At 39.8% G+C, this 13640-nt stretch overlaps 1 protein-coding gene across 1 annotated transcript in view; it reads left to right on the forward strand.

Moving 5' to 3' along the window:
• frya (furry homolog a (Drosophila)) overlaps positions 1-13640 on the forward strand; it is a 60670-nt gene that overhangs the window by 21387 nt on the left and 25643 nt on the right. Inside the window, 20 exon segments of the mRNA XM_056756115.1 lie at positions 1608-1776; positions 1910-2002; positions 2176-2274; positions 2358-2459; positions 2564-2667; positions 4860-4968; positions 5221-5307; positions 5388-5559; positions 5851-5983; positions 6229-6336; positions 6792-7047; positions 8385-8567; positions 8649-8735; positions 9741-10000; positions 10165-10354; positions 10488-10612; positions 11223-11280; positions 11860-11951; positions 12048-12220; positions 13169-13329. Of these exon segments, the coding sequence (XP_056612093.1) occupies positions 1608-1776; positions 1910-2002; positions 2176-2274; positions 2358-2459; positions 2564-2667; positions 4860-4968; positions 5221-5307; positions 5388-5559; positions 5851-5983; positions 6229-6336; positions 6792-7047; positions 8385-8567; positions 8649-8735; positions 9741-10000; positions 10165-10354; positions 10488-10612; positions 11223-11280; positions 11860-11951; positions 12048-12220; positions 13169-13329 (2761 nt within the window).

The raw sequence follows: 13640 nt of genomic DNA on the forward strand, positions 1-13640 counted from the left end.
CAACCTTTGCGTAAACCCGGTGTCAGCCCACGTCCTGCGTGGCGACATGTAGGACTGGCATCCGGGGGGGCGTATGCCTGCGAAAGCACCTTTCCACCCTCTAACAGGTTGGGTCAGTGTGCTATTTACCTTTTCTTCTTACCCGAACACATCGCTAAGAAACTGGTACCTCACCAGCCTCCCTTCTTACCCAGACACTGGTTAAGAATAGGCATTCCATCCATCACCAAACAAGCACCCCCTGGGGGCTGGCTGGGCAGAGCAGCCTTCCCCCTTAGGCCGGGATACCATGTGAGCTATCACAGATAGCTCTAACCGGACCTAGTGCTACCGGACGTCTGTAACACCCCCTCCGTGGGCTGTTCCGTCTGATGTATCCTCATGAGAATGGTTCCCACTCCTGGTAACCCATGAGCTTCCCCAGGTGGGCCTCCACCTCGCGGTTAACTACTCAGTCCGCACGTTCCATGCGTTCTCCTCCAAGGACGAGACCATACCTATATCCACCATATTCCTCCCCACGGGTAGGAGGTGGCCTCTGTAGCGCTTCTCTGATTAAGAGTCGCGCTTACCCGGTGTAAACTGATCTGGATGGCCTCTCGCCTATAGAGAGCTAAGGCCCCGTCCGTGAAAGTTACCGGTCAGGGCTGTACCCATCTTTCTCCAAGAAAGCTCTGGAACCCCCCGACCACCACACTGGAAGGTTACAGTCTCACGAAAGCTTCGAGATGACACGCCCAGGCTTGTTACCGTCGCTTCGCTAGAGATTGTGACGCGATACAGCGTTGTGGCGTTTTCCATAGGCAACCCCATCTGTCGTTCTCGACACAACGTCGAGAGACCGACAGAAAGGGAACGTCTTGGTTACGTATGTAACCTCAGTTCCCTGATGGAGGGAACGAGACGTTGTGTCCCTTATGCCACGAACACGTATCGTATTCTGCTGCAGTTTGAGAGGTCTCAGGCTCTTCAGAACAAAGGTAAGTGAATGCTGCACGCCGGCCTCCTTTTATACCGGATTTCCGGGGGCGGAGCCCGGCATGCAAATTGCATTCGCCAAATTTCATTGGCCTTTTCTATAGTAGTCAGAGTTGATTGGTTCTCAAGGGCGAACCCCATCTGTCGTTCTCGACACAACGTCTCGTTCCCTCCATCAGGGAACTGAGGTTACATACGTAACCAAGACGTTTTCCTTTAGATTATGTATACAAATATTATAGATGACTAGATTTATGAGCTTTCAACTAAAATAAATGTTTTAATAGTTTCGTTTAAGTTAATGTTGCAAGCCAGCTACATCCATGGGTCGTGTGAGACATTGTTTATGAGACAAGTGTAATTGTTTAATTAAAATTCCTAAGATTGGTAGTTGTGTACCATTAAAATCCACCTTCACACTACTGTAATTTGCTGGAAAGTCATAAATGTTTACTTTACAAAAGGCAATGCTATCATACACCGTGTCTACACCGGACGTGACAAGCGTGAGGCCACATGATGACCTGCTTGTTCTTAATGGTTTTGTCTGGCCACGCCGCATTCATTATGGGTTGCTAATGTCTTTTGTACGGTGTAGACACGGTGTAAGTCATGTTTTGTTGTTGTAGATTTTCTGCAGTAAAAAAGAGGTTCATGAGTGAGCTAAAAGAGCTGCGTAACAAAGAACAGAGCCCGTATGTGGTCCAGAGCACCATCAGCCTCATCATGGGTGTGAAGTTCTTTAGAGTCAAGATGTATCCTGTCGAGGAGTTTGAAGCCTCCTTTCAGTTCATGCAGGTATTCATTTACACTCAGTTTAGAGACTCCTTCAGATAAGATTACAGTGTCTTATATAAGGATCACTAGGACAGCATGTAGAGCAGTTTGTTTGTAAACGCCAATTCTGTTCAACAATGCTCTTTTCTGTCAGGAGTGTGCACAGTTTTTCCTGGATGTGAAGGACAAAGACATCAAACACGCTTTGGCTGGTCTCTTTGTGGAAATTCTTGTTCCTGTTGCAGCGGTAAGAGATTTCTTTCATTTCACAATAATACTAGTTTGGAACTTGTTTGTTATCAACCATATGCATTTTGCGTGTTACACACTTCACGTGCGAGAATGCAAATCCTGGCATATTTGAAAGTCATTTGATTCCCTTTCTGATTCTCTTGTCCGTTCTGTGTACTTCAACGGTAGGCTGTCAAAAACGAGGTGAACGTTCCATGTCTGAGGAACTTTGTGGAGAGCTTGTATGAGACCACCTTTGAACTGTCAACAAGAAAGAAACATTCTCTGGTCAGTCTTGTTCTCATGAGAAACAGGGGCTCAATATTTGTGGACGGACGGTTTAAACGTAATACCCTGTTTCTGGTCTTCAGGCTCTTTACCCACTGGTGACGTGTTTGCTGTGTGTGAGTCAGAAGCAGTTTTTCCTCAACAGATGGCATTTCTTTCTTAACAACTGCCTCTCTAATTTAAAGGTACTTTACATGTACTAGAATCTTAATTGAAATCATTTTTTATTAACCAGACGGAATATTTAGATGAAAGTATTTTTTATTCCTGCTGGGATTTCTCATTGCAGAGCAAGGACCCCAAAATGGCACGGGTAGCACTAGAGTCCCTCTATCGACTCCTGTGGGTCTACATGATCCGCATCAAATGTGAAAGCAACACAGCGACACTGGGGTAAGCACATCCCTACTTTGCCGTGTCGTTGTCAAGTTTAAAGCAACCACCGATAGTCCAAAAGACATAACCCATCGTGGTTACAAAACAGCAACTGGGAGGGGCAAACTACTTTTACGTAATCCTGCTTTATGAATGCCATCTTTCTTGGTGGGTTAAGGGATGCTATAAAACAAACAAAAACAGACGTCTGCCCCTCCTTGTGTCATCACTCCAGGAAATCGGGGTATGACCACACCCCTCCGTTTTTTACGTGGTAATGGGGAGCCGAGTAAACAATTAGTGCATTGCAGCTGTCGTGCCCAAGGCGAAGGGGTTGAAGTCTTCTGGTGTTGACCAGAAATGGGTGGAGGAAGTAGAAACTAAGAGGGAGGTTGGTGGTCAGGGTGGTGGGTGTTGGTTCATCGAGATGGTCCGCTGGGAATCTAAGGCTTTTTGAGCAATATACTGTACCCACCCATGTTTGCTTTTTAGGGCCAGAACTGAACAGTGAGTTGTTGACTTGTGTAGATAATTCCCAATGGATTGATGAGGATTACTGCAATACTGTATGTAATGGGAATGAGTGTGGAGAAAATTTAAACAACAGAAGTACTGTAAATACTGTAAGTACTGCTGATGAGTTTGTGGGTTGTCTTCAGAATGGAATACTTGCATCCTGTGCAGTGGACTCAAAATACTGCAAACTACAGTATCCTCAAAGAATAGCACATTAAACAGTTTACATTATGCAGATGAAAACACTTAAAACCATAGTACACATCACATCTACTCATAAACCACAGTTAAATGTTTATTTTGTAAATGTAAATGCTAATTTTAGTTTAATATTATTAATTTCATGATGTACTTTTGGTGCATTTTATATTTGGCTTGTTTTTTTTTAGTAAAATATAAGCTGTTTTATGATGCATTTTGTGAATTGTTTTAGTCTGATAATAACAATTTTACAATGTGCCTTTGTGCATTTTCTTTTTTGTTTCTTTTTTATAAGTTTAATATTTTAACATAATATTTTGATGTGCTTTTTGGGAATTTTTTCGGCTTGTTTTTTTGTTTAATATTACCAATTTCATGATGTGCTTTTTGTCTATTTTATTTATATTATGTTTTAGTTTGTTTTTTATTTAGTTTCACTTAATAATTTTAGTGCCATAACTTGTCTAACTTTACTGCCGAGGCAACATCTCAGAAGTTTTTTAAAGTAATATTAAGGTTGAGTTTTAAGAAATGTTTTAATAGTTTTAATTAACTATAATAAGCTTTATGGACCTTTTTTTGGCAGATCTACACTCATTAAAAAAGAGGTGCTTATTAAAGGGTACATCACAGCGATACCATAGCTTAGAGAACCATCTCTTTCTTACTTTTTAATAAGCTGAAGTACCCTTTTTCGCCACAAAGATCCTTTAGTGAAACAGAAAGGTTCTTCAGATGTTAGAGGTTGTTTATGGAACCATTTAGACAATTTAGACATCTTGAAGAACCTCTATTCTTAAGAGTGTCACAGGTCATGAGACTATTCTGTGCAAACAGAAAATGGGCATACTTTGCATAATATAGATACTGTTTATACAAAAACATTTAACTGTTACCTGCATCTTATGTAAAATCTATAGTTTATGACAAAATGAAGAACCTTAAACTTGGTAAAGAGTAATATTGAATTGTGCTTTTCTGAACTTCTGAACTGTTTTTGTACACCAACAAGGAACAGTGTGTAATCTATCAAAGGGGAGTATGTTATGATATTAAATATCTAAGAAATGAGAAGGGAGAGGTGAGTTCTGGAACCACACCGATGATAAAATGCTCCAATTAAGCAGGGAAACCGTTGGGTCAGTCAGATGTATTGCATTGTAGCAGGTCATAAAAAACATAAAATATCAGAAATCTTGGATTTCAAACCACATACCAAAGACATGCAAGTTGTTGGTATATCAACATCCACCAGGCACCAGTTAACCCAAAGAGGTCAAGTCTTATATCAGCCAACATCTATTATAATAAACGTTTCTTTAAATAGAGATCATTTCACAAATAGGGCAAGTTCAGATTTGTCACTGTAATGGAATGCTAATTTTACCACCTTATCTGTGTTAGTATGCTTTGTCCTTCTTTTTGTGCAACCTGTGTGTCTGTCATTGATTCCTAACTTGTTTTTGGTTAACACAACGTTCTCGCCCCTACAGACGGCTCCACACCATCGTAACGACTCTGTTCCCCAGAGGGTCTCGCAGTGTGGTTCCTAAAGACATGCCTCTTAATATATTTGTTAAGATTATTCAGTTTATTGCACAGGTATGTTTGAAATAAAATGATAAACAACAAATAAGTGTTCATCTGTTTCTATCTATTGGACTTAACTCATGTTTGTTGTGAAAACTGCAGAAGAATTTGGTGATGTTACCAAAATAAATATGCCGTTGCTGCTAAATTCTACTGTATTTTGCAACACTGCACGTTTTCAGCATGTTAATGTTAAAACATTTACATATCGTATTGCAAAGTCCCTAACTTAAGTCACATTTCCCCATTTCTTTTTTCATGCAGGAGAGACTTGACTTCGCAATGAAAGAAGTCATTTTTGATCTATTGTGTGTTGGGAAACCTGCAAAAGCCTTTAGTCTTAATCCAGAGGTAAAGAGTCATATTGGATTTAGTTGCAGTATCTCGGTGTTAAGATTGACACTCATTGGTTTGTTGGATGTCTTGTGTAGAGAATGAATATAGGTCTTCGAGCATTCCTAGTTATTGCAGATAAGCTGCAACAGAAGGACGGCGAGCCGCCTATGCCAAACACGGGAGCCACGTTGCCTTCTGGGAACACACTCCGTATTAAAAAGACGTACTTAAACAAGCCTCTAACTGAGGAGGAGGCAAAAGTCATAGGTGAGTTTTTACTGTATGTTCCCCCTTTGGATGGACTATAGTTAAAGACCATAAAAATATATTTTTATATATGAAATGCCATTGTGGTTTTATGGCAATTAAGTGGCATTTATTGTCAAGAAATGTCACAGGTACACATTCGAATCAAAAAAATGCACGAAATCTTTAGTCCATAGTTTTGCATTTTAGTTTTGTGTTTTAAAGATCGGGTAACACGCTATTTCATACATTCTGTCTTCTGTACACTGTTAAGCGTGCTGGCTTCTTATGCTGTCTCTGTGCTTCTTTCAGGAATGTCCTTCTATTATCCTCATGTGCGGAAAGCTTTGGACAACATCCTCAGACATTTGGATAAGGAGGTCGGCCGCTGTATGATGCTGAGTAACGCACAGATGCTGAATAAAGAACCTGAAGATATGATCACGTATGTAACCTCTCAATAAAGAGTCAATGAATTACAAGATTTCAGACTTGGTTTTAAATAGGCTTTGTTTAGCACCTATTTTTGACAACATGGTCTTGTGTATTAAAAATAACTTTTGTTAACGATTTTTTTAAATGATAGAACCAATTCGATTGACCTGAAATACTGTGTAGGTTTATGGCAAAATGTTGAAATATCTAAAAAAGGTCTGTTTGAACTTACATGACCTCTCTCTATACTGGCAGAGGTGAGAGGAAGCCTAAGATCGACCTCCTCAGAACATGTATTGCTGCTATTCCACGCATCCTTCCCGATGGCATGTCCAAGTCGGAGCTCATAGACCTTTTAGCTCGGTGAGTGTGTGTGTACTGGACGTTTGGTGCGTGAATGGATGCGTGTACCGAAGTAAGCGTTAGCTTTGACGAATGGTCCGGCGGTCAGGTTTCCTGAAAGCGCCAGTAACGTGATCTCTCCGGCCTTCAGCTTGAATAGGATGTCCTGGTGTAATCGGAGTCAGGTTTAGTCCAATCAGACTTGATTCCTCATGTTTAAGCCATTATGTCAGCCTAAAGTTGATCTCTCTCTTTGAACTTCCTCTGCACTCTCATGGAAGATTTCAGAAAGTTAACAGATTATTTAAAAGACCTGTAATGTGTTTGATCAGATTTTAAGGAAAGATTTTTAAATTAATTTATGAAAAAAAAAAATCTGGGATTTTACACATGCAGTCACTAGTTCGCCATTAAATGTCATTTTATGTCCTGAGTGTTTGTGTTTATTAATATATCCTGTTGTCCTTTCCTGGCAGGCTTACCATTCATATGGACGATGAACTGCGTCTAATAGCCCAGAATTCTTTGCAGAGTCTGCTGGTAGACTTTCCAGACTGGAGGGAAGAAGTTCTCTTGGGTTACTGTAGTTTTCTGCTCCGAGAGGTGCAGGACACACACCAAACCCTACTGGACTCTTCTCTCAAACTGCTGCTTCAGTTACTCACCCAGTGGAAACTGGCCCTTCTTACCACCTGCAAGAGTCTGGACACATCCAAGATCTGCTCCGCTGAAGTGAGTGACAAGAAAAGCTTATTTTATTGTGGCTATGGGTGTTTTACTGATCGGGAGAAAAGTTCTTCAAGACGGCAATGAGATGAAAGTGAGAAGTAAAGGATGCTTTTTCTGAGACGTTTTTTCCTGAGAAAGAGAACCCAGAGAAACTCACAAGTCTCTCCACTATGTCTGTTATTGAAAGGCTGAGATTTCAGTATCAAGACATTTGCTCTCAGATTTTCTTTGCTATTCAATTGTCTGTTTCGTTTCTATTTTATTACTGCTTAACTGTATAAGTTTAAACACTAAGGTCATTAAGACCTAGGGCCAGATTTACTAGCAGCAGGTTTTGGCAGTGCAAACGCCTCTTTTGGCGTATAAAAACGACTGTCAGTATTTACTAAAGACATGCAGTAAAAATGCGAAAAAAAACGGATTATTGTATATGTATTTGTAGGAGTTTCCTCTTCACACACAAACTTTATGGGAGGAGAGTATTTAAAAGAATCACGCAACGTGATGTACTAAGGTTTGTATGTACTGGTCAATGTACTGTTTTTTTCAGCTTTATTTAAACGGGTCTTATGACACAGCTAAAACGAATATTTTCGTTTGTTTGAAATGTAATGTAATGTGTATACACGATTTAAGGTTAAAAAACGCTGTATTTTCCACATGCCTTGCATATTTGTATTTCCTCTTTGCTCCGCCTCTCTGAAATGCGCAGATTTTTTACAAAGTTAATTGCTCTGAAAAGCGAGGTGTGCTATGATTGGCCAGTTAACCAGTGCGTAGTGATTGGTCGAATACTGCAAGCGTGTGACGGAAATGCAACGCCTCTTACCATCTTTGGAACATCAGGTTCGAAAGCAATTGTACTCACAGGTCACCCACCTTACTTGAGTATGCATTTGGGCGGTCTTAGTCAAATCGTATAACAAAGGGACGTAGATTTGATGTTACACAAGGCATTTAAGGGCAGGTCTGGTTGAGCATTCATCTTTAAGATAGAATGCATCTTTTGTTCCGACACTTTCATTTTCGCAAGTTTACTCTCTTGTTAGATTGCGTTGGTTATTATGGAAATGAGATATTGTGCCTGTGTTTGTTAAGTCATCACCCGAAGACATTTTCACTCCCATCTGCCCTTTTTTAAAATTGCGATCTCGCGCAATTTTGCCCTGTTAAGTAAATCTGGCCCTTTGTGTTTCGATTGGTTGTTTTCTTTTTAATTGTCTAAAAGTACTCATTTTTGCCACATTTACCCATCCCCTGTCATTATCCAATTGGCATATTTAGATTACCCACTAATCTGAAGGACTCCTAACTAACTGAGCTGTGTTTGTGCACTAAAGCTGTTACAGAGTAGCTCTGGCTCCCGGCTTCCCTCCGACCGGACCCCACATTCTGCAGTACTGCATGCTGTTGAGGGTCTATCTATAGTGATGCTGTGCTCCTGCCAGACCGCCACACGCAAACTGGCCGTGTGTGTTCTTCGAGAAGTTCGCCAAATCTTCCTCACCATTGGACAGGCTGAGGTAAGACTCACCTGGAGCCTGACTTCAGATATTGGCCTTATCCCGTAATGAACATTTTTCTTGGTTTTCTTTGTTTCACAGGATGATGAGAGGCCCATGATAGATGTATTGGACCAGTTGAGTCCAGTGGTGCTTGAGAGCTTTGCCCACGTGGTGGTGGCAGACTCGGTAAGAGCTTCTCTGTTCAGTTTTATGGAATGTGTCTGAAGACCCTCTGTATTTCTGCAAAGTATCTTCTGTTTTAGGCTTTGGAGGGCTTGAAGGTGTAATTCATCCAGAAATGTATATTCTTTCATCTTTTGTTCACCCTCGTTTCATTCCAAAGGTGTTTGAGTTTCTTTCTTCTGTGGATATTTTGAAGAACGTTTGTAACCAAACAACATTGACTCACGTTGACTTTCATTGTATCGACACAAACAACTATCTCTGTAGCCGTTTAACTGTCACCCGTTCCGTATACGGGACACTTAAGTTTGCGTCAATATTGTGCATGTATTTTCTAATCGAATCATGACAAACTATATATCATTGGAAAGGTCTAAGACTCTAGAATACAAATTTCTTTGGTGTTTTCTTAAATAATTTATGTAGGTAGAGTAATTGATTCTTTCTTATAAAGAGAGTGCTTAGATTTTTTGTTATCCTTTTGCGACCCGTATTTTTAATGTATTTTTTAATCAAAGAAAATTTTATTTTTTACAATAAACCTAACAACATACCTAGAATTTTTTGTGTGATTGTTGCAATAATCAGCTACTTTTCTTTTTTCCAACGAGACCAACCGTAAGTCTGTATTACAAAAAATTCATGAGTTACCGCCATTTTAGTTCCAACATGCGTTTTCATGTGTAGGCTCAGAAAGGACTCAGTTAACAGGTTAAAGCTTTATCGCGCTCACAGTATTTCATTTCTGCAATATTAATATTTCACTAATCGACATAACTGGCAAAGTATTTTACATAATAAATGCCCAAACTAAAACGGATTTCCTGTACATATTCCTGTACAGTTGTTTCCACACAGTTTGTGAATAAATATTTTCTGAGAAAAAAAACATCTCAGTAACTTAAGCTACATCAAATGGTTTCATTTCTTATAAAATATTGCCTTATTTACTGTAAATTTGTGTATATATCCTATGTAATACCTTTCCTGTGACCCTCTGCCCCGCAGGCTTCTCTTCCCACCGGGCAGCACGCAGACCTGCAGTGGCTGGTGGAGTGGAACGGATCTCTGGTCGGCAGCCACTATGACGTGCGCAGTCCGTCCCACGTGTGGATCTTGGCCCAGTCTCTGAAGGAACCCTGGACTCTGTGCCTCTTCAGCTTGCTGAGACAGGAGTACCTGCCCAAACACTGCCCAACAGCGCTCAGTTATTCCTGGCCGTACGCTTTCACCCGCCTGCAGCTCCTCATGCCCCTCCTGGAGCCCAGGTGAGGAGCGGGCAAGGGTTTAAACATGTTCGAACAGTACTCTATTAGACTAACGTCCCATTAGATCAATGCGAAATGCAATTTATTAGTTCATTTATTAAATAGCTGTTACTTATTTACATCTTTTTTATTAGATCGTTTGTTTGAATGTTTTGAACTTTTAGCAACCCAGCAAACGCTAAGAAGACAAGCTCAGCTGGTTCAGCGGACAGCTATGTATCTCTCTGGAGAAACTATTTGATTCTTTGTTTCGGAGTTGCTAAGCCCAGCATAATGAGTGCGGGTCACCTGCGTGCGTCCACGCCCGAGATCATCACTCCCAGCGCTGACAGCAACAGTAACTATGATAACAAGGTGTGTCAATCTTCTTTCAAATCTTAGAATCTTATCCACATTATCCTGTTTTAATTTGTGTAAAATTAATTATCGATGTATTTATATAGTAAGTGATTGACAGATTGACAAATGTCATCGATTGTTTCATTAGATAATAGGGAGCCCATCTGTTGCTTGGCTCTTGAAGCAGCTGGTCCCTTTGATGCGATCGGAGAGCATCGAGATCACAGAGTCTTTGGTTCTTGGGTTCGGCCGCACAAACTCGCTCGTTTTTAGGTAACATTTTGGGAAGTATTATTATTGGTTAGAGCAACTCATTTCAGAACTCAGTACATGCTTTATCTATACAGATGGAAATCATTGTAATCATCCTCATAGGATGATACTTTTAAACAAACAAATAATTAAGTAATACAATCATTAAATAATTTTTTCTTAGGGACTATAATAATACATATCATGACACGGAGAACATAACACCTGCCACACTAATACAGTCCTCACTTTGTCAACCAGCATCGCCACTTCATGTTTTGCCAAATGTCAGTTCACTCCAGATTAAAGAGATAAGAGACCAGTAGCGGAACATGATTCTATGAGTCGTTAAAGGCAAAACAAACACTGTATGTAACTGATATAACAGTGCAAGTGTCAGGAAACAATGTAAAGTCAATGTAAATGCCGCCCATTGCATCACCCTTTATTCTTAAACATAAATCCGCTTCAAAGCATTGACATAAAGTCATATAACATTTATTGTGTCTGCTTACTTCAGTTCCCGGAATCATAAAAGTATTTATGGGAATAGCAATTATTGCCCTATAAACAGCACAGTATTGATTCTTTTTCAGTCTTATTGACTTTTTATATGATGTGTCTTGTGCAGAGAGCTTATTGAGGAACTTCATCCTTTGATGAAAGAAGCTTTGGAAAGGAGACCAGAGGTCAGTTGTTACTTCTTTTTATTTTTTATTCAAATCAGCGGGTATGTAGGATAACCTCTCATTTACAATTTTATGTATTTGCTTGAAATTAGTTTTGTGGAGAAATATAGTATAAATTGTGAAAAATAATTATTGCACAAAATAAAAAGGTTACTTTAAAGTCGGCATGAAATGAAAAATGATCATTCTAATTGTTTTACACAGTGTTGCAGTATTTATTATAAATTATTTAACTGTGTGTTCAAATCTTTCACATTTAAAGAGCCAATCAGATGGATTAAAATCAAGGCCCGCCCTACATTCTTTTCTAATTTCAGAAGTTCTTTCACTCGGGTACACGTCACGATATAAACTACGTCCGATTCATGCCGACTTTAAAAAGCTGCAATCCTTGACATTGCCTCTATATCTATTTATAAAACATAAAATTGCAGGTTACTTTAGGTATTTACCTTGGGTTGAAGTCACATGAGGTCATACTGACATTTCCTGTAAAATCGTATGATAATCTTTGCATTTTGTACAATTGACAGCATTCTGTATGCACATAATGATCAGTATGTGATTGTTTTTCTTCAGAATAAAAAGCGCAGAGAAAGAAGAGATCTGCTGAGGCTTCAGCTCCTCAGGATATTTGAGCTGCTGGCTGATGCTGGTATTATTAGTGACAGGTGAGCAGAATTGTATCGTGCATTATGTTCGTTTGACACGTCCATTCCCGTTCATTATAAACTCTTAGACTCGTTCACCTTCTCTCTCTCTCTCAGCACTAATGGAGCGCTGGAACGTGATAGCCTGGCCCTGGGCGCGCTCTTTCTTGAGTATGTAGACCTGACCCGGATGCTTCTTGAAGTTGAGAATGACAAAGACATGGAGATCCTCAAAGACATCCGAGCTCACTTCAGTGCAATGACTGCAAACCTTATACAGTGTGTCCCAGGTAAAGAGAAAGCAGTTTAACTAACTTGAAGAGACAATCCTTTCCTTTTGCACTCAGTGTGGTTCAACACCCATATTATGTTATTAGCCAAAGTCTATATTTTCAAAGAAAAAGGGAATTCTTTTCTACAAGAACAACGTGTTATATTGATTGTCTTTCTTTTCGACGTACCCTCTGCTGGTCAAATTCATGCCAAACAGTCACTTAGTTATGAGTAATTCCTCCTCGATATAAAGACTTCATGATATTCACAGAACAGCCTGTTTTTAATTCTGTTTTCATAGTATGATTCTTCCTGAATATTTATTTCCAACATTTAAAGTCATGACATAACGCTGACTGTCATGAAGTTCCATCCCACTCCTGGAAGTGTCCACATTTTCTTTATTAAGAAATTGAATACATTGCTAGGCACAGGACATTGACCATTTTTAGACTCAATGGCGATAGGGCCTAAAATAGCAGCATGTTAGATGAAGATCTGCTTTATGGCAGGTGATGAGTCCAGAAACCATTTACAATTTACATTAAACAGGGCTATTGTCATGCTGGAATAGAAAAGTGCCTTTCCTAAATTTGAGGTTGAAACCACAGTTCACCAGAACACCATAGTATGGCTTAGCATTAACTCTGGAATAAGCAATAGGGATATAGGGATATTTCAGCTAGAAAAATTTTGGCTCATCTTAGTGTCATTCCAAACCAGCAGACCTCATGACATTCTTTCTACTGCAAAACACAAGATGATATTTGGAAGAACTAGGATAACAACATGGGGTCCCTATTGACTTCCATTGTATAGACACAAAAGCTATCTTCTATTTTTTGTCATAAACAAGTTTACTTTCACTTTCGTTGAACTAGCCCTTTACATTATGAGCGGATGTCAATTGTCATTTTGTTTTAACTAGATCTTTATTTTGACCTTCAATTTATATCTCCTTATAGTGCATCATCGGCGCTTCCTCTTCCCTCAACAAAGTCTTCGACACCATCTCTTCATCCTCTTCAGCCAATGGGCCGGCCCCTTCAGTATCATGTTCACGCCCCTGGATCGCTATAGCGACCGGAACCATCAGATTACCCGATACCAGTACTGCGCCCTCAAGGTACTTTAGTGAATACTACATTTCTAAAAATGTTTATATTGTATTAGTCTTGTCAGGAATTGTGGGGGAAGAACCCAATTGCAGGCAGCAGCGGGGAAGGGGTTTTAACAGGTAACTATTTATTTGAACAAAACAAGGACCCACTGGGGAATTATATGACAGGGAAACAGGCACGTAAACTAACTAACACTGGGCTAAAACAACACTTGACAAAACCTTATACTACACTAAACTGTGGAAACTCACAGGCAGGAATGAGACGTGGTGTCTTCAAAGACATGGAGCTAACAAGCAGACAAGCAAACACAAGT

This window comes from Triplophysa dalaica, chromosome 9 (assembly GCF_015846415.1).
Source record: "Triplophysa dalaica isolate WHDGS20190420 chromosome 9, ASM1584641v1, whole genome shotgun sequence".
Taxonomy (NCBI): domain Eukaryota; kingdom Metazoa; phylum Chordata; class Actinopteri; order Cypriniformes; family Nemacheilidae; genus Triplophysa; species Triplophysa dalaica.